The sequence below is a fragment of the Lepus europaeus genome, chromosome 2, assembly GCF_033115175.1.
Source record: "Lepus europaeus isolate LE1 chromosome 2, mLepTim1.pri, whole genome shotgun sequence".
Taxonomy (NCBI): domain Eukaryota; kingdom Metazoa; phylum Chordata; class Mammalia; order Lagomorpha; family Leporidae; genus Lepus; species Lepus europaeus.
The window spans coordinates 2,522,241-2,541,970 of record NC_084828.1 but is presented as its reverse complement, the minus strand read 5'-3'; the positions used below and the strand labels follow the sequence as shown (position 1 = coordinate 2,541,970).

The following is a 19,730-nucleotide window of genomic DNA, read 5'->3' as shown; positions in this document are numbered from 1 at the left end:
CCACTGCGGCCGGCGCACCGAGCTGATCCAAAGCCAGGAGCCAGGTGCTTCTCCTGGTCTCCCATGGGGTGCAGGGCCCAAGCACTTGGGCCATCCTCCAGTGCCCTCCCGGGCCACAGCAGAGAGCTGGCCTGGAAGGGGGGCAACCGGGATAGAATCCGGCGCCCCGACTGGGACTAGAACCCGGTGTGCCGGTGCCGCAAAGCAGAGGATTAGCCTGTTAAACCACGGCGCTGGCCTTAAGGAAAGATTTATTTGGAAGGCAGAGAGAGAGAGAGAGAGAGAGAGAGAGAGAGAGAGAGAGATTGTCCATTCTCTGGTTCACTCCCCAAATGATCGCTATAGCCACAGCTGGGCCAGGCTGAAGCCAGGAGCCGGGAGCTCCATCCAGGTCTCCCGTGTGGGTGCAGGGGCCCAGCACCTGGACCGTCACCCCTGCCTTCCCAGGTGCACGAGCAGGGAGCTGGGGAGGAAGTGGAGCAGCCGGACAGGAGCTGGGCGCCACAGCGCGGCACCTGAACTACAAGTCATGCCTGGACCGAAGCCCCAGGCCGGCCTGCAGGTGCGGGGGGCAGAGACAGCCCCGCGCCCTGGCCGCGGGAGGCAGCGGCCCGGCTGCCCCCTGGGGCGCACTGCACCTGCTCCACAGCCGCGGGGGCACAGGAGGCCGTCTGCTGAGCCCAGCCAGAGCACACCGGAGCCGTGCGGGGGGCGCGGTGCAGCTCTGCTCTGCGGCCACACGCAAACGGACACTTCGGAGGCCGCGCCCCGCGCCCGCCCGTCGCCCTCCCGGAAAGCGATGCCGGCCAGCCATGCGCCGTCCTGCGCAAGCCCCGCTCGTGAGCCGCAGCGTCCACGACGAGCTCGGCTCGCCGCTCCCGAAGCCCCCGCGCAGCCCCGCGCAGCCTTGCCCAGCCCCGCGCAGCCCCCGCGCCTCCGCCCGGGGACCGCCGCAAGCTGCAGTTGCACCGCCCGGCCACCGCGCGGCGCTGGCGAGAGCTCGGGCGGCGTCGCGGCTGTGACGTCACGAGCGCGCCGGGCGAAGGGGACCTGGCGGCGTGGGCTGAGGCGCGGGGTCCCGGCATCGCCATGGTGTCGCGCGTGCAGCTCCCGCCCGAGATCCAGCTGGCGCAGCGCCTGGCGGGGAACGAGCAGGTCACCCGGGACCGGGCGGTGAGGAAGCTCCGGAAGTACATCGTCGCCCGGACTCAGCCGGCCGCAGGTCGGGGTGCGGGCCGGGCCGGGGAGCGGTGTGGGGAGGCCGGGGGGGCGGGGAGCGGCGCGGAGCCCCGGAGTGGGGCGGCCGGGGGGCGGCGTGGGGCCCCGGGGGCTCTGGCGTGGGGAGGCCGGGGGCGGGCCGGGGCCGGGGAGCTGCGTGGGGCCCCGGGGTGGGGCGGCCGGGGGCGGGCCGGGGGGCGGTGTGGGGAGGCCGGGGGGCGGGGAGCGGCGTGGGGCCCCGCGGGCGCTGGCGTGGGGAGGCCGGGGGGGCAGGCTGGGGCCGGGGAGGCGCGCGGAGCCCCGGGGTGGGGCGGCCGGGGGCGGGCTGGGGCGCCGGCGTGGGGCGGCCAGGGGGCGGGGAGCGGCGTGGGGCCCCGGGGGCGCCGGCGTGGGGAGGCTGGGGGGGCAGGCTGGGGCCGGGGAGGCGCGCGGAGCCCCGGGGTGGGGCGGCCGGGGGCGGGCTGGGGCGCCGGCGTGGGGCGGCCAGGGGGCGGGGAGCGGCGTGGGGCCCCGGGGGCGCCGGCGTGGGGAGGCCGGGGGGCGGTGTGGGGAGGCCGGGGGGCGGGGAGCGGCGCGGAGCCCCGGAGTGGGGCGGCCGGGGGGCGGGGAGCGGCGTGGGGCCCCGGGGGCGCTGGCGTGGGGAGGCCGGGGGCGGGCCGGGGCCGGGCCGGGCCGGGGAGGCGCGCGGAGCCCCGGCGTGGGCGGCCGAGGGGCGGGAGGCTCTCTTGAGGGAGGGGGGCCGGACCCCTTCCCGGTCCTGGACAGCGAGCAGGACGAGGGTGGGACCCGGGCCGGCTTTGCGCCGCGGCCTGACTGTGTGTGGCTGCAGGTGGCTTCACGCACGACGAGCTGCTGAAGGTGTGGAAGGGGCTGTTCTACTGCATGTGGATGCAGGACAAGCCGCTGCGCCAGGTGAGGGGCGTGGCCGGGGCCAGGTGAGGGGCGTGGCCGGGCGGGGTGGGCGGGGCTGTTCTACTGCATGTGGATGCAGGACAAGCCGCTGCGCCAGGTGAGGGGCGTGGCCGGGGCGGGCGGGGCGCCGGAGAGGGGCGTGGCCGGGGCCAGGTGAGGGGCGTGGCCGGGTGGGTGGGCGGGGCTGTTCTACTGCGTGTGGATGCAGGACAAGCCTCTGCGCCAGGTGAGGGGCGTGGCCGGGGCGGGCGGGCGGGGCGCCAGGTGAGGGCCTGCTGGGGCGGGGGGGGGGCAGGTGAGGGGCGTGGCCAGGGGCGGGGGGGCAGGTGGGGGCGTGGCCGGGGCGCCAGGTGAGGGGATGTCTGGTGGGTGGCCGGGTGCATGGTTCCCGGAGGCCGCTCCGCTCCTGGGGGGCGCACACCGGGCTGCTGCTGGCTCTGAGGAGCGAGTGGGCGGAGCGCGTTGTGGCTGCGCACAGCGCAGTGCTCCCGGGACTGACGGCGCTGTCCCCGCACAGGAGGAACTGGGGAGGACCATTTCTCAGCTCGTGCACGCCTTCCAGACGGCCGAGGCGCGTGAGTATGCCCCGTGCCCTGGTCCCGTGGGCGGGGGGCCCCCGTGGGCTGTGCTCGCTTACCCAGGACACGCGTGGGCTCAGGCCTCAGCCAGGAGTTGGTGCGCCGTGCCCATGGCCTGAGGTTCCTGTCGGCTGGTGGAGCAAGCACGGAGCACGCCGTGGCCATTCTGGAGCCTCGTGACACCTGCTGGCTGTGGGGTCTCAGCCCGGGCGGCGGTGGGGGGCTGCGCGTGCTCCTCTCGCTGGGGCGGGGGCTGCGCCATGCTCCTCGTGGCCGGGGTGCAGAGTGGGTTGTGAGCCGACTCAGGTGCCGCAGGCCTGGCTGCGTCCCAGCTCAGCCGCTGGGGCTCTCTCTCTCTCTCTGACGCTGGGGCTCTCTCTCTCTCTCTCTCTGACGCTGGGGCTCTCTCTCTCTCTCTCTCTGACGCTGGGGCTCTCTCTCTCTCTCTCTGACGCTGGGGCTCTCTCTCTCTCTGACGCTGGGGCTCTCTCTCTCTGACGCTGGGGCTCTCTCTCTCTCTCTGACGCTGGGGCTCTCTCTCTCTCTCTCTCTGACGCTGGGGCTCTCTCTCTCTCTCTGACGCTGGGGCTCTCTCTCTCTCTGACGCTGGGGCTCTCTCTCTCTCTCTCTCTGACGCTGGGGCTCTCTCTCTCTCTGACGCTGGGGCTCTCTCTCTCTCTCTCTGACGCTGGGGCTCTCTCTCTCTCTCTCTGACGCTGGGGCTCTCTCTCTCTCTCTCTGACGCTGGGGCTCTCTCTCTCTCTGACGCTGGGGCTCTCTCTCTCTCTCTGACGCTGGGGCTCTCTCTCTCTGACGCTGGGGCTCTCTCTCTCTCTCTCTCTCTGACGCTGGGGCTCTCTCTCTCTCTCTCTCTGACGCTGGGGCTCTCTCTCTCTCTCTCTCTGACGCTGGGGCTCTCTCTCTCTCTCTCTCTGACGCTGGGGCTCTCTCTCTCTCTGACGCTGGGGCTCTCTCTCTCTCTCTCTCTGACGCTGGGGCTCTCTCTCTCTCTCTGACGCTGGGGCTCTCTCTCTCTCTCTCTCTCTGACGCTGGGGCTCTCTCTCTCTCTCTCTGACGCTGGGGCTCTCTCTCTCTGACGCTGGGCTCTCTCTCTCTCTCTGACGCTGGGGCTCTCTCTCTCTCTGACGCTGGGGCTCTCTCTCTCTCTGACGCTGGGGCTCTCTCTCTCTGACGCTGGGGCTCTCTCTCTCTCTGACGCTGGGGCTCTCTCTCTCTCTCTCTCTGACGCTGGGGCTCTCTCTCTCTCTGACGCTGGGGCTCTCTCTCTCTGACGCTGGGGCTCTCTCTCTCTCTCTGACGCTGGGGCTCTCTCTCTCTCTGACGCTGGGGCTCTCTCTCTCTGACGCTGGGGCTCTCTCTCTCTCTCTCTCTGACGCTGGGGCTCTCTCTCTCTCTCTGACGCTGGGGCTCTCTCTCTCTCTGACGCTGGGGCTCTCTCTCTCTGACGCTGGGGCTCTCTCTCTCTCTCTCTCTGACGCTGGGGCTCTCTCTCTCTCTCTCTCTCTGACGCTGGGGCTCTCTCTCTCTCTCTGACGCTGGGGCTCTCTCTCTCTCTCTCTCTCTGACGCTGGGGCTCTCTCTCTCTCTCTCTGACGCTGGGGCTCTCTCTCTCTCCTCTGACGCTGGGGCTCTCTCTCTCTCTGACGCTGGGGCTCTCTCTCTCTGACGCTGGGGCTCTCTCTCTCTCTCTCTGACGCTGGGGCTCTCTCTCTCTGACGCTGGGGCTCTCTCTCTCTCTCTGACGCTGGGGCTCTCTCTCTCTCTGACGCTGGGGCTCTCTCTCTCTCTCTCTCTGACGCTGGGGCTCTCTCTCTCTCTCTCTGACGCTGGGGCTCTCTCTCTCTCTCTGACGCTGGGGCTCTCTCTCTCTCTCTCTCTGACGCTGGGGCTCTCTCTCTCTCTCTGACGCTGGGGCTCTCTCTCTCTCTCTCTCTCTGACGCTGGGGCTCTCTCTCTCTCTCTCTGACGCTGGGGCTCTCTCTCTCTGACGCTGGGGCTCTCTCTCTCTCTCTGACGCTGGGGCTCTCTCTCTCTCTGACGCTGGGGCTCTCTCTCTCTGACGCTGGGGCTCTCTCTCTCTCTCTGACGCTGGGGCTCTCTCTCTCTGACGCTGGGGCTCTCTCTCTCTCTCTGACGCTGGGGCTCTCTCTCTCTCTCTCTCTGACGCTGGGGCTCTCTCTCTCTCTGACGCTGGGGCTCTCTCTCTCTCTGACGCTGGGCTCTCTCTCTCTCTCTCTCTGACGCTGGGGCTCTCTCTCTCTCTGACGCTGGGGCTCTCTCTCTCTCTCTCTCTGACGCTGGGGCTCTCTCTGACGCTGGGGCTCTCTCTCTCTCTGACGCTGGGGCTCTCTCTCTCTCTCTCTGACGCTGGGGCTCTCTCTCTCTCTCTCTGACGCTGGGGCTCTCTCTCTCTCTCTCTGACGCTGGGGCTCTCTCTCTCTCTGACGCTGGGGCTCTCTCTCTCTCTCTGACGCTGGGGCTCTCTCTCTCTGACGCTGGGGCTCTCTCTCTCTCTCTCTCTGACGCTGGGGCTCTCTCTCTCTCTCTCTCTGACGCTGGGGCTCTCTCTCTCTCTCTCTCTGACGCTGGGGCTCTCTCTCTCTCTCTCTCTGACGCTGGGGCTCTCTCTCTCTCTCTCTGACGCTGGGGCTCTCTCTCTCTCTGACGCTGGGGCTCTCTCTCTCTCTCTCTCTGACGCTGGGGCTCTCTCTCTCTCTCTCTGACGCTGGGGCTCTCTCTCTCTCTCTCTCTGACAGCTGGGGCTCTCTCTCTCTCTGACGCTGGGGCTCTCTCTCTCTCTCTGACGCTGGGGCTCTCTCTCTCTCTCTGACGCTGGGGCTCTCTCTCTCTGACGCTGGGGCTCTCTCTCTGACGCTGGGGCTCTCTCTCTCTCTCTGACGCTGGGGCTCTCTCTCTCTCTGACGCTGGGGCTCTCTCTCTCTGACGCTGGGGCTCTCTCTCTCTGACGCTGGGGCTCTCTCTCTCTCTGACGCTGGGGCTCTCTCTCTCTCTCTGACGCTGGGGGCTCTCTCTCTCTCTCTGACGCTGGGGCTCTCTCTCTCTCTGACGCTGGGGCTCTCTCTCTCTGACGCTGGGGCTCTCTCTCTCTCTCTGACGCTGGGGCTCTCTCTCTCTCTGACGCTGGCTCTCTCTGGACGCTGGGGCTCTCTCTCTCTCTCTCTGACGCTGGGCTCTCTCTCTCTCTGACGCTGGGGCTCTCTCTCTCTCTCTCTGACGCTGGGGCTCTCTCTCTCTCTCTCTGACGCTGGGGCTCTCTCTCTCTCTGACGCTGGGCTCTCTCTCTCTCTCTCTCTGACGCTGGGGCTCTCTCTCTCTCTCTCTGACGCTGGGGCTCTCTCTCTCTGACGCTGGGTCCTCTCTCTGACACTGGGGCCCTCTCCTCCTCAGAGCACCTGTTCCTGCAGACGTTCTGGCAAACCATGAACCGGGAGTGGCCAGGCATCGACAGACTGCGCCTGGACAAGTTCTACATGGTACGGCCCGGCAGCAGTCTCGGGAGCCGTCCTAGGCGGAGGGGCCGCGGTGGGGTCCCTGGGAGCGGGCCCAGGCACTGCCTGGGGTCCTGTGACGCACCCTGTCTCCGGGTTATCGAGTGTGTGGTGAATTCTGTCCTCAGGACGCCCCCTCCCCCACTTCCTGTGCTGCAGTGGGAAGTCCCGGGGAAGCCTTGGCAACTCTGCCCGGGGAAGGGGGAGCCGGCGCCCGTGGGCGCCCTGTCTGCCTGGGGGTGGGGGGCGCTTCCTGTTTCCCTCCTCCCCACGGTGTCCACAGAGGTTACTGCTGGGCCCGGACAGACCTGGGCTTCCCTCCTGTTGCCCTCATCACGGAGGCAGTGGCCGCTGTGGCGCTGGTGCCGTCCCCAGGTGAAGGTGTTGCCGTGGCCCGGTGGGGACCCTGAATTGGGACTGGGGCCTCGTGAGGACAGATCGTGATCTGCCTGTGGCTCCACTGCCAGCTCCCTGGGGCGGGAATCCACACGCAGTGTGTCCTGTTCTTAGCATGAGGCCCACGTCTGCCTGGTGAGGAGAGATGGGGCAGAGGCGATGGGTGTGGGTGGGCGGGGGTGAGGCTGCTGGGCCTCGTGCTGCTCCCCAGGCCGTTTCCCCGCTGTCCTGCTCTGAGGGCTGGCCCTGGCACTGCCTCGGGTGCCACAGGAACCGCTGGCCGCCGGGCCATTCGAGAGGCTCCCGGGTCCTGTGGCCTCCGCTGTTGCGTTTTCCTGAGGACTTGGCTCCCCGGGGTCTCCACTGTGAGCCCCCCGCCTGTTGCTTCGACACCTGGGCGTCTTGTGCTAGGCGGGGGCGTCTCTCCAGGCCCAGGACCTGAGGCCTGGGTGTTGCGTCCACCAACGTGGCTCCTGGCAGCCGCTGCGGGCCTGCAGTGTGCCCTGGGCAGGGGATGGGCAGGGCTGTGACCCGGCCCAGGAGGCTCCTGTGCCAAGCCTGCGGGTCTGGGCCGTGCTCCCTCTAACGCGAGTCTCCTCCCGCACAGCTCATGCGGATGGTCCTCAACGAGTCCCTGAAGGCCGTGAAGGCGCATGCGTGGGAAGAGAGGTCGGTGCCCACCGCGTCCGGGTGCTGCAGGGCCGTCCTTGAAAGACGTTCGTCTGCCTGGTGCGCTCACTTCAAAGGCAGAGACAGTTCTTTGTCGGCTTGTTCGCTCGCCAAATGCCTGTAACAGTTCCAGGCCAAAGCCAGGAGCTCAGCCTGGCCTCCCGAGTGCAGGAACCCCGGGTCCCCTGCCATCCCCTGCCGCGCCCTGGTGCGCGTTAGCAGGGAGCGGGAGCCGCCGGTGGAGCCGGGACTCTGGCCACGGCGCTCAGCGAGGTGCCGGCGTCGCAGGCAGCACCATAACAGCACCTGCCCTGCGCCGTGGGTGGTGACGGGGTGGCAGGGGTGTCCCGTTCCTCACTGCGACGCGGCCCTGTGCTCCCAGGAACGCTGCCCTGGCCGGGAGTCCAGTGCTCAGCTCCGCCCCCCCCCCCCCCCCCCCCCGCCGAGGCAGGCTTTCCCCCAGCACCCACGCTTCGTGAGCTGTCCCTTGATCTTGTTTTGCTTGTTTGTTTTTAAGAAAAGGTGTTTTATTTTTGTTTTTAAGATTTTTTAAATTTACTTGAGAGGCCGGCGCCGCGGCTCACTAGGCTAATCCTCCGCCTAGCGGTGCCGGCACACACCCGGGTTCTAGTCCCGGTCGGGGTGCTGGATTCTGTCCTGGTTGCCCCTCTTCCAGGCCAGCTCTCTGCTGTGGCCCGGGAGTGCAGTGGAGGATGGCCCAAGTGCTTGGGCCCTGCACCCCATGGGAGACCAGGAGAAGCACCTGGCTCCTGCCTTTGGATCAGCGCGGTGCGCTGGCCGCGGCGGCCATTGGAGGGTGAACCAACGGCAAAGGAAGACCTTTCTCTCTCTCTCTCTCACTATCCACTCTGCCTGTCAAAAAAAAAAAAAAATTTACTTGAGAGGCAGAGAGAGAGGTCGTCCATCTGCTGGTTCACTCCACAAATGGCCACAACGGCCAGGGCTGCGCCATTCCAAAGCTGGGAGCCAGGAGCTTTGTCCAGGTCCCCCACATGGGTGCAGGGGCCCAAGGACTTGGGCCATCTTCTGCTTTCTAGGCCATAGCAGGGAGCTGGATTGGAAGTGGATTAGCCAGGACTTGAACTGGTGCCCACATGGGACGCTGGCACTGAGGCTTCCCCTGCTGCGCCATAGCACTGCCCCCCCCCCCTTTTTTTTGCAGGAGGAGAGGGTGTGGGGAAGGTTATATTTGGAATTACTTTGTTTTTAAAAAGCGCAGGTTGAGGGGCTGGTGCTGTGGTGTTTCTGTCCTTGGGCTCCTACGCCGGACACTGAGGCCAGCAGGGTCTTCCCCCTTCCAGGAGTTGGTGTCCCACGTCCGCTGTCTCGGGCTGATTTGATGTCACTGTGGTTGCTTTCCCTGGCTTATTGTCACGAAGCACTGCCATCCTCGGTGTGGCCAGTGGCTGAGGCAGACCCTCTCGGGACGCCGTGGCCGGCGCTGCCTGTGCCCCGCACCCCTCAGTCCTGCACGGCAGCTGGCTCCCGCCTCCGATTCCTTCTCTTGATGTTGCCGCTGGCCTGCTCTCCGTCTCCGTCTCCTGAGCTCCGTGGAGCACCCCTTTCCCTACTTATAACTGGTGACTCAGACCGCGCTGTGCTTCGGCATCGCCTGGGGGTGTGACCTTTGGGCTGTGGGGTCCGTGTTGCCAGCTCCTGGCGTCTCCGTGCGGCCAGAGCTCCGATGCACAGGTCACAGCGTGGGGGGAGCCTGCAGCCCTCGGTCCCCTCCTGGACGCCGCCTTCTCTCTGCCTCTGTCCTGATGTGGCTTCTGTGTGGTCCCCAGGGTGGCAGAGGAATGCTGGGGAGGGGACAGTCGCAGCGTTCCTCACGGGCTGAGGGCAGAGAGAGGAGTTGCTTGAGTGGCCACGCTGCACGCAGCTGAGACCCAGGCTCTGCCACCCACTGGTGCCCGCTCCTCCGTGCTGGGCCGTGTGGTAGATGTGGCGCCTGCAGGAGCCCGTCACGCCTGTGTGGCCTGTGACTCGGGGCGAGCACGCCGTCCCCCAGTGCCCACGCGTGGCTGCTCACGTCCTTGTTCTCTCTCAGACAGATCGAGCAGCTGCTGGAGCTGCTGACCACCGAGATCCTGCACCCCGACAGCCAGGCCCCCAACGGCGTGAAGAACCACTTCACTGAGATCTTCCTGGAGGAGCTGAGCAAAGTGGGCGCCAAGGAGGTGAGCAGGGCTCGGGTGAGCGGCCGGGCTGGGTCGGGTGTGCGTGTTGAGGGCTGAGCCGGCTCCTCCCGTGCCCCCGTGCCCTGCAGCTCACAGCGGACCAGACCCTGCTGTTCATCGAGCCCTTCTGCAGGATTGCTGCCTCCACCAAGGAGTGAGTGCGCGGCCCTGCTGGGCCCTGGCTCACCCTCCCTGACCCCAGGGCACTGGGGGTGCTTGCAGGGTGGGGGGGGGGCTCAGGCCCACTGTGCTGCCTCTGACCCTGCCCCGCCCCTCAGCTCCCTGGTTTTGCATAACATCACTCGCGGCATCTTTGAGACGATTGTGGAGCAGGCCCCGCTTGCCATCGAAGACCTGGAGCACGACCTGGAGGACGAGGAGGAGGAGGACGAGGAGGAGGAGGAGGAGGAGGAGGACGAAGGGGAGGAGCAGGAGGGGGAGTCCTCAGAGGCTGAGAGCCAGCAGGACCTGCGGTCAGAGCGGCCGCCCGCAGGTGAGCAGCGTCCTGCCCCATCCTGTCCTGGGCCTGCCGGGGTGAGGGGGGGGTACAGCCGCCTCTGCTGCTGTTTCTGCCCTTGCCCCAGAGGGCAGTTCGCAGCACGGCAGCCGGAGACCTGGGCGGACACGAGGCACGTGTGTCGTGGGTGCCCGCCCCTTGGACCTGCCACAGCCTCCACTCCCCGCCCCATGGTGCTGACCCACGGCCGCCCCATGCACTGGACGTGCCGCTGCCGTGGGGCTGGGGCCTCTGCCAGCTGTCTGAGCGGCCCTCGCCCTCTGCTCTGCCTGTGCCCGCACGGCTCCTCCACCTCCGTCAGCTTCTGCTTCCGAACACTGTGTTTCTGCACCGTGGAGACGGGCGCTGGGGTGGATTGTGGCCGGGCTGCTCCCACTGAAGCCTGGGGAGATGAATGAGCAGAGGGAGCGTCCACTCGATGGTGGCCTGCCTGTGGTGCCCTGGCGGTGATGGCGTTTGGCTCTGTTTCCTGTCTTTGTTTTGTTTTGTTTTGTTTTAGGTTTATTTTATTTATTTGAAAGAGTTACAGAGAGAAATAGAGACAGAGGTCTTCCATCTGCTGGTTCACTCCCCTAATGACCACAATGGCCGGAGCTGAGCTGATGAGGACCCAGGAGCCTCCTTGGGGTCTCTCACTTGGGTGCAGGGGTCCAAGGGCTTGGGCTATCCTGTACTGCCCTCCCAGGCCACAGCAGAGAGCTGGACCGGAAGAGGAGCAGCCGGGACTAGAACCGGCGCCCATATGGGATGCTGGCACTTCAGGCCAGGGTGTTAACCCGCTGTGCCACAGCGCCGGCCCCCTGTCTTTGTTTTGTAATCTGAGGCAGAGCGTGCCCCCAGTGTCCCGGATGGCCAGGGCTGTGCCAGGCTGAGCCCAGCCTAAGGACTTGATCCAGTTCTGCCATGTGGATGCGCCGTCACTGTGCCTCCCAGGAGGCTCAGTGTAGGAAGTTTTAATTGGGCTGGCTGGAGCTGGCAGCAAACCCAGATATCTCCTCTTTTTTTGTTGTTTTAAGATTTATTTATTGGAGGGACAAAGTTACAGAGAGTGACAGAGGGATCCTCCATCCACTGTTTACTCCCCAAGTGGCTGCAATGGCCAGGACTGGGCCAGGCCAGAGCCAGGAGCTTCCTCCAGGTCTCCCACATGGGTGCAGGGGCCCAAGGAGTTGGGCCGTCCTCCACTGCCTTCCCAGGAGCATTAGCAGGCAGCTGGATTGGAAACAGAACCACTGGGACAGGAACTGCCACCAGATGGGATGCAGTGCTGTAGGCTGCGGCTTAACCCATGACACCCAACGCAAGCCCCGGACCCACGTTCTGCCGGGGCATGTGGGCTTCGTAACCACTAGGGTGCACAGCCACCCCTGGTGTACACCCCACGGATGCTGCGGTCACCGCCCACCTCTGCTGGGCACTCGTGTCCTGCTGGTGAGAGGCCGTGACCCCCAGCACCTGTGGGCTCTCATCTGGTCCAGGTGCCAGCTACGTGCCCTCGTGCTTGCCCACTGGTCAGCAGACCCCACGGCACTTCACCTGGCCGTCTCGCAGGCCTCTGCATCGTCCCCTGAGGCCCTGCTGACACCGTTCCGGTCACCCCCCTACCCTGTCACATCACAGCGACCTGCTCGGTCCAGAATCCTTGCTTCTGTAGGCATTGGGTCAGCACTGCAGGCCAGCCGGTGTGGAGAGCCCGCCTGTGGCAGGGCTCGGCTGCCCCTTCGTCACTTTGGAGCTGTGACACCGCGACTCCCCGAAATGCCCATCCGTGCCTCTCTCCAGGGCTCCCTGGCACCTCCCTCGTCTGCAGGCTGTGGGGGGCCGGCTCCCCTCCACGAGGCCACCTGGTGCTCAGAGCGGCCTTCTCAGTAGTGCTGCGCCGTGACCTGGTGTGGGCAGACGCGGTGCCCGAGTGAGTGGCAGCAAGGGTCTGCCTGAGCTGGCCCAGTCCCGGCCTCACGGGGTCCTTCTCATTCTAGGCTCCACCCATGGGGCTGACCCTGGGGCAGGCCAGGAACCGGCAGGAGACAGCGGGGACAGCGAGGGCCCTGTCCTCCAGGTAGGCGGCCCGGACTGCTGACTCTGGGGGACCGACCTTCTCAAAGTTTGGCTTTGGAGGCCGGGGCTCTGTGTCTGCAGCGGGTGGGGCTGATGGCGTGGGCTGGGGAGGGTGGGCTCTGGGTTCCTCCACGCGGTCCTTTCGCCTCAGCCCAGGCAGACCTCCCCAGTCCACTGCAGCCCCATCCCGCGAGGCTCTGAGTGGGCAGCGTTTGGATCTCAGCTCGGTCCCAGCTCTGCCAGGGGAGATGAGAACAGCTCGTCCGTGAGGCCTGAGCCTCTGGGCTTGGACAGAGGCGCCCAGGTTTCCTCCTGCGGGGCCGCGGGTGGACATCACAGCCCAGGCTTGTGGGCAGCGGATGGCCTCAGCGGCGCTCCTGTGTCTCTCTGGAACAGTTTGACTACGAGGCCGTTGCGAACAGACTGTTTGAGATGGCCAGTCGCGAGAGCACCCCTTCTCTGAACAGGAAGCGTCTCTACAAGGTGGTCCGGAAGTAAGTGTCTCCAGGTGCCTGCAGGCCCTCTCCCGGCCCCCGCCCTCTCTGAAGCAGCCTCAAGGTGGAGGGAGGCGTCCCCGGGGGCAGCGCGGGCCCAGGGCGGCCGCTCAGCGGGACACTGAGGGCTCCCCGGCGCGGCTGTGACGATGGCCGTCTGTTGCTCTTTCAGGTTGCAGGACCTGGCCGGAGGTGAGCACTGGGCCTGGCCCCGAGTGGCCCCTGACTCGGGAGACTTGCTTGGTGTGGGAGTGGACCAAGGGACCCCACAGACTCCACTTGGCTGGGTTTCGCAGGTCCCCCAGAGCCATGTGGGGAGGGCAGTGGCGCTGCCCGTGTGCTGTGTAGGAGCCCCCTCTGCAGCCTGCAGCCCCCAGCATTGCCTCACCGGGGAGTGTGACCCCAGCGTTCGCGGTTTACTGTCCCGTGGGACCTGTGCTCCAGGCCGTGCCCTAACACCTGGGAGCTGCGTCCCCCGTGTGTGCTGAGGCTGTGTGCAGCTGTGCGAGCCTTGTGCACACCTGGCGGGCTGGGAGCATCACTGCTCTCCGTCACGGCGTGAGCCTGTGAGGGCTGGGCCGTGACGGGCAGGTGTGATGGGTGGGCGTGATCCCGTGGGAAAGCTGGGGTGTGACGGGGCAGGTGTGAGGGCTGGGCCATGACGGGCAGGTGTGACAGGCAGGCGTGATCCTGTGGGAGAGCTGGACCGTGACAGGCAGGTGTGACGGGTGGGCATGAGGGCTGGGCCGAGATGGGCAGGCGTGATCCTGTGAGAGAGCTGGACCGTGACAGGCAGGTGTGACGGGCGGGCGTGAGGGCTGGGCTGTGACGGGCAGGGGTGGTCCTGTGGGAGAGCTGGGCTGTGACAGGCAGGTGTGACGGGCGGGCGTGAGGGCTGGGCTGTGACGGGCAGGGGTGGTCCTGTGGGAGAGCTGGGCTGTGACAGACAGGCGGGGCCCACTGTGGCTGTGAGAGCCGTGGCTCACCCTGGCCCCCTGACCGAGCGCCCCCCTCAGGCATCTTCCCCGAGGACGACGTCCCAGAGGAGGCCTACCGGAAGCTTCTGGAAGGGAAGCGGGAGAGGAAGAGGAAGAAGCAGCAGCGGCGTCAGTCCAGGTCCCCGTTGCAGAAGCAGAAAGGTAGGGCTGGGGGCGTGAGCCACGGCCCGGGACGTCTGTTGTGGGGCCGCCTGTGGCCCCGGGGCTCTGGCATCCCCCCCCATGAGAGCCCTGCCACCGTGTGCACTGCCCTCCCGGACTGTGGGGACTGCTCTCCCTGACCCTCTTCGGCCTGCGCCCTGGGGCTGCCTTGTCTCCCGGCCCTGCGTGGCCACATGGGCTTGGGAGTGTGGGCGCCTCGCCAAGGCTGCCCTGGACCTGTTGCAGACCGCCCGGGGCTGGGGCGTGCCTGCTTGTGGGTGGGGGTGGGCTGTGCACGTAGTCCAGGGGACAGGTGGCGGCCCCACCCCGTTGGAAGCCCTGCCTTCCATCCTGTCTACGCCAAGCCAGCGCCAGGCCTGGGCACCGGCCTCGGAGGGCGGCTGTTTGGGCGCTGCTCTGCCCTGCCACTTCACGCCAGGGCGCCTGATCCCGGCTTTCCCTGACTCCGCCCTCAGCACTGGCCTTTTGGAGGCCCGAGCTCCAGGCCAGACTTCCCCAGGGTCGTGAGCCAGTGCAGGTGGGCCCGGGAGCGCTGGCCGCTGCGGGCTGCTCTGGGTGGTGCCTGTGGCTGCTGCAAGTGTCGAGTCACAGAATCTGTGGCCGCAGTGTGGCCGCGCACTCGGAATCGGCTCACACGGCCTTGCTGTTCCCACAGGGAAGGAGGCGGCGGCCTCGGATCCGGACCCGAGCCCCCGAGTTGGGAGGAAGAGGAGCAGGAGGAAGGGCAGGGGGGCCGAGCCCACGGCGCGCAGCGGAGGGCGGCCCGCCAGAGTCGGGGGCACTGCGTCCCGAGAGCAGCCCTCGGGCGCCTGTCAGGGAGGGGCTCACAAGAGAAGGCGGCCCCGGCAGGCGGCCGGGGCCAGAGCTAAGGTGGCCGGTGTGCAGGAGCCGAAGAAGAAGAAGAAGCGGACGCTGGCGAGCGGGGAGTGAGGCCTGGCCGGGGCGGCGGGGCCGCTGCCAGCTCCGTGTGTGCACCGCTGAGGTGGAGACTGGCGCCTGCCTGGAGCAGCGCTGCGGCGGGCCTGGACGGGCCTGGACTTCCGGGGCTTGTCGGGCAGGCAGGCGTGGAGTGAGAGCTCGCAGGGCTGTGGTGGCCACGGGCTGTGTGGTCGTTGGCGGGGCGGAGTTGCTGCCTGTGTGGACATGGCTGACTGCTGTGTGGGAGTGCGCAGAGCGGCACCCCGCCTGCCGGCGCTGTGAGACACACGTGGTCAGCCCGTGCCGGCGGCTCACGCGCTGCAGTACCGGGCACGGGCGTCCTGACCGTGAGCCCGAGTCCCCCGCCCACTCAGTCTTTGGAAAATAAGCTTTACTGCGTGCAGTCCTGTGCCTTCCTGCTTGCCCGCGAGAGCCGAGGGTTGGGGGGTCTGTGGGGCGTGCAGCCACACGGTGTTCCATTCCAGAACATTCTCTATCTTGGGGAGGCAGCCCTCGCTCAGGGCAAGGGACAGGTTCCCGTGCACCGGGAATTTCCCGGAGCCGCTGGGCAGCGTAGGTGTCGGCAGCAGCGCTCCCGGGATGGGGGGTGGGGGGCAGCAGCTCGGGTTGTGGGGCTGCAGGGCGTCTGCTCCGTGTGCTGCCTGGGCTGCCTGCGTCCCCAGCTGGCTCTCTTCTCCTCGCCCGGCGGAGTGGGTGGTGCTGGGCCCTGGCTTTGCTGAGGATACCATCCGCCTGCTTTACCCCGTGTTGGGGACAGACTCCATCACTCCCCGGGGGGCCCGGAGCCGGTGTCCCCCACGGAGCCTGGGGCCTGCGGGTGGCGGCAGGCACAGTGGGGCTGGGGCTGCTCACAGTAACGCATGGGGGTGGCCTGGACAGGGCAGCTTGGGGCCCACTCCCTATTGTAGGACAGTGTCAGGGTTAGTGTCCATGAGTGGTGGCTCAAGGTACCCAGATGGGTTTGAGACCATGGACCAGGCCTGGACTCCATGCTGGGCCCACGCTGGTGGGGCCAGAGGTGGGCTGGGCAGAGAGCAGGGCCCTGTGGCCTGCAGCAGGGGGCTGGGCTGGCATTTCCACACCCGGTGCTAAGGCAGGTGGCGTCTGAAGGAGAGTCCACGTCCACAGTTGGAGATGCACCTGCTGCACCGGTTGTCGCCTGGTGAGAGCTGGAGGCTGGCAGAGGAGGAGCGGCTGTCCCTCGTCACTGGGGCCCGCCCCCACAGCTGGTCACTCCTGGGCCTTGCCGCCACCCCACACCGGCAGCGTGCTGCCATTGGGCGGACTGACCCCGAGCGGGGCTAGGGGAAGGAGCTGCAGACCGCTGTGCTGCCGCTGGGGCTCCTGAGGGCACTGCCCCCGAGCTGGGAGGGCGCTCGGGACCACTGCCGGGCCGCGTGGCTGCTGTGAGCCCGTGGTGGGCCTCTGTGCCCACCCTGCCTCGTCTGTGCGTCAGCTCCTCCATCAGCCATCGGTCATCTGCCTGTCAGCCCCCCACACACATCAAAGTGCAGGCTCTGAGGCTGGGACACAGGTGTCCTGCGGCGGGGGGAGGGGTGGTCAGAGGTCCCTGCCCACAGCGCTCGGCGTGGCCTGGCTGGGGGTGCCCTCGGCCAGCCCATCAGTGCGGGCTCCCCACTGAGGTCCCAGCCCAGCCAGCGTCCTGCGTGGGGTCCTGCATAGACCCTGCCCTCGAGTGCACTTGTGGGTCTCTGTAGGCGGCACTGTCGCCATCCCTCCGTGTCCCCTCACCTTCCCGCTGTCCATGGCCTTGGGGGACAGTGAGGGGAGGAAGCCTTGGTTCCTGTGGAGCTGGAGCAGCCTGTTGCCCACAGCAGTGGCATTGCCCGTGGGGCCCCTGGCTCAGTGGGGCAGGGCGCTGGGTGGACAGGCGCCCATGCCCATGTCACCACTATCCCACGTCACTCTCCTGTGCCAGCACCCTCATCCCTTGTCACCTCCCACACCCTGTGCCATTTCATGCCTGTGTCACCTCCCACATTCTGCGTCACCTGTGTTGCCCATTCCATGTCCCCTCGCCTGTCCCCCACCTCCTCCTGACCCTGTTACAGCCCCTCCCACCTGTGCAGGTCCCACCTGCCACCTCTAGGGGGCGCCATTGACACGTCCACCCTCCAAGGCTCTGTAGCTTCCTGGCCACCCCAGGAGCCTCTGGGGGGGGCGCCATTGAGACACCCACCCGCCTCTGTAGCTTCTTGGCCACTGTGGGTCAGGTGGAGGCACCGCGGTGAACATCCCAGGGTAGCCAGCAGCAAAGCAGGTTTTGTTCTCTCCCAAGGGAACTGCCCTTTTCCTGTCTCCTGCCCCTGACAGCCCTGTGGTTTCCAAGGGAACAGATGCCTGGCCCAGCTGGACAGGGGTTGACCTGCCCCCTCTGAGACGCTGGTTCACGCGTGGGACAGGGGTTGACCTGCCCCCCTGAGACGCTGGTTCACGCGTGGGACAGGGGTTGACCTGCCCCCTCTGAGACGCTGGTTCATGCGTGGGGCTCACAGCTTTTCCGGCCAAGGAGCTGGTGCTGCTGCTGTTAGGGGTGGCCGCACCGCTGCTCCCACCCAGGCGTGTGCGTGGGCCCTGCACAGTGGCCAGTCCTTTAGTTACTATGACAACAGCAGTAAGTTCCGCCCGGGCACAGGTTAAAGATGTGCTTGAACTCGGAAGGGGACATCGGACGTTTCTGGGCCAGAGCACCACCTGCTGGTTCTCCCAGAGCCTGCAGCAGCCAGGGCTGGGCTGGAGCCAGGATCTGGGAACTCCGACCTGGGTGGCCCTCACCCCACCTCCAGGGGTGCGCAGGACACGGGTCAGGGACTGCAGCTGGGTGCTGAGCCCCAGTACTCTGATGGAGCATGTGGGAGCCTTAACTGCTAGCCAGGTGAGGGTCTCGTCACGTGATTGACGGCCATCTGGACAAGGAAGGAGGGGCGTGCAGGGGGGGTTGAGCCCGTTCCCACCAGGAGCTGCACAGCGTGGGCTGGACCAGTGGGAGGCGGGGCCCTCTGCACCCTGACCTCTACCCAGGCCTGCTCGCAGCCACTGGACGCCCCCTCCCTCTGCCCACCACCTGCAGGGTGAGCCGCCACCCCTCCGATGGGCTCAGATGCCCAGTGCCAGCTGCACTCCCTGGGACCTCGCTCCAGCCCCACTGCAGAGCCAGCGTCCTGATGCCCCTGTGACCACGCCTGTGGCCGGCCAGCGTCCCTGGGGGTCGGGGCAGGACAGCCACAAGCTGCAGGTGACGTTTCACTGACCACCAGGCATCGTGAGTGCGCGTCGCCCTGTCTCAGACCGTGCAGGAGAGGATCAGTGACCGTGTGTGGTTTCAGAGCGGCGGCCCTGGTGACTCGGTCCCTTAGATTTGTCTTCATTCTGTCTGTGCTGGCTCGGGCGGGGAGCCTGAGTGTGCAGAGCCCGCCATGCCTTCCCGCTGACAGGGGCTCGAGGGCGGGACAGCTGCGGTTTCCTGAAAGGAAGCTGCGTGTTTGGGAGAGGCCCCGCCCACCCAGCGTCTGCTGATTGGCCGGCTGGCTTCCCACCGCAGTCTGCACCCCACACACAGCCTTGAACAGCGGGCCGAGCGGGGCTGGAAGCTGCCGGTGCAGGCGCTTGGAATAGCAGGGAACACAGTGGGTCCCCTCGGCCTCGGGCGCTTGGGCTGCAGGAGGGAAGGGCAGGACCGCTCCTGCTCCAGCCCCTGCACGCAGCCGGTGGCCCAGCTGGGTGACCGCGTCCCTGTGGCCACATCAGCCTGCCCGTCCACAGCGCCTGCGGCTACCCGGCTCCAGCTGGCTGGCCAGGGCCACCCAGCCCTTGGGCTACTCAGGGGTGAGTTCCAGCCCTGGAGCCCACCCACCCTCCCCGTAGTCCTGAAGGTCCACGCGGGTGCCACGTGGCCATGTCGAGCCGGACCGCACTGGAACCTGCCGTGCCGTGCCATGCTGAGGCCTCACCAAGCTGGGATGGCGTGGGAGAGGGGCGCCCTCTGTCAAGAGCCTCCCACCCGGGCTCTCACAGACCCCTGCGTGGGCCCCGGGCGCCAGGCCCTGCACCGTGGACAGCTGGGGGCGGGGGCAGCCGGTGCAGTCAGAACAGGTGCACGGTGCTGCGGGGTCACACCCGCGTGGCCTCAGCTCAGCCCCGCTGGGCTTTGGCTTCTGGGGCACAGCGGCTGTGGAGGGGACCCGACTCCCATAGCCGCTCTGCCTCCTGTAGGGGCGCCTCCATAGGCGTCCCTGTGCCTCACCCCTCCGCGGCCTCTGCAAGGTCATGGGGGGGAAGTGGGGTGACCCCGAGTCACCCTGGGGGGTCGAGCCCAGTGGGGGGCCCCCCGCCCTGCCGAGCTCCCTGCCACCCACGCACGTGCTCGTGCCCCTCCCTGCTCTGCCCTGGATACGGGGCTGCGCCCTCCCACCCGGCCCCTGTCCTCGGCCCTCCGCGGCGTCCTGCCAAGGCCGGAATCCCCACGGGACGCCTCCCAGGCTCTACCCTGAGTCTCCGTGTCGTCCATGTGTGGACCTGGCTCTCGGTGTCCCCGCTGACGGCCACTGGCAGTGCCCTGTACCCTCAATGCCGCAGAGCTGGACCCTCCCCGGCAGCGCGGGCTCCCCACTGGAGTCTCGCCTCCAGCCCTGGTCCGTCTCCTATTGGCTGCCACCCTGTCAGTCCGGTGCTGACCCAGGGCCCCGCCCCCAGCCCCTGTCCATCTCCTATTGGCTGTCACCCTGTCAGTCCAGTGCTGACCCAGGGCCCCGCCCCCAGCCCCTGTGCATCTCCTATTGGCTGTCACCCTGTCAGTCCAGTGCTGACTCGGCACCGGCCCGGGGGCACCGCGTCCCCTCTGCGCCCCAGCCGCGATGCTCTCTGGACAGGGCTGTAGGCGGAGCCCTGCCCCCACCTCCGGACAGGAAAGGCTGCCCTACCGCCCAGCGGTGACCACCTCCACCTTTCCCCCATGAAAGCAGGGCACCCCAGGAAGCCGCTGTGGGTCCTCGGGGACCAGGCAGGAGCTGGCTAACGTCTCAGTGCCCCCCCCCCAC

At 67.3% G+C, this 19,730-nt stretch overlaps 1 protein-coding gene across 2 annotated transcripts; it reads left to right on the top strand.

Annotated features, from left to right (window-relative positions):
• The first annotated feature begins 1,049 nt into the window (after positions 1 to 1,049).
• RRP1 (ribosomal RNA processing 1) lies at positions 1,050 to 15,049 on the top strand. 2 transcript variants are annotated; one of them, XM_062204595.1, is made up of 13 exons: positions 1,050 to 1,222; positions 2,048 to 2,130; positions 2,648 to 2,705; positions 6,139 to 6,224; positions 7,243 to 7,304; positions 9,376 to 9,505; positions 9,595 to 9,659; positions 9,784 to 9,998; positions 12,002 to 12,081; positions 12,477 to 12,574; positions 12,747 to 12,766; positions 13,591 to 13,713; positions 14,390 to 15,049. In XM_062204595.1, exons 1-13 carry the CDS (start codon positions 1,090 to 1,092, stop codon positions 14,662 to 14,664), a joined length of 1,428 nt encoding a protein of 475 aa, XP_062060579.1. In that variant the 5' UTR covers positions 1,050 to 1,089; the 3' UTR covers positions 14,665 to 15,049. The 2 variants fall into 2 exon arrangements, with proteins under 2 accessions (XP_062060579.1, XP_062060590.1); XM_062204606.1 differs by lacking the exons at positions 1,050 to 1,222; positions 2,048 to 2,130 and adding an exon at positions 2,179 to 2,227.
• The last annotated feature ends 4,681 nt before the right edge of the window (positions 15,050 to 19,730 follow it).

Bases quoted from the DNA above. Each gene is read 5' to 3' on its own strand.
- RRP1 (XM_062204595.1), top strand. From the start codon at position 1,090: ATGGTGTCGCGCGTGCAGCTCCCGCCCGAGATCCAGCTGGCGCAGCGC. The intron at 7,305-9,375 runs GTCGGTGCCCAC...GTTCTCTCTCAG, and splicing joins GCGCATGCGTGGGAAGAGAG to ACAGATCGAGCAGCTGCTGG. The intron at 12,082-12,476 runs GTAGGCGGCCCG...TCTCTGGAACAG, and splicing joins GCGAGGGCCCTGTCCTCCAG to TTTGACTACGAGGCCGTTGC.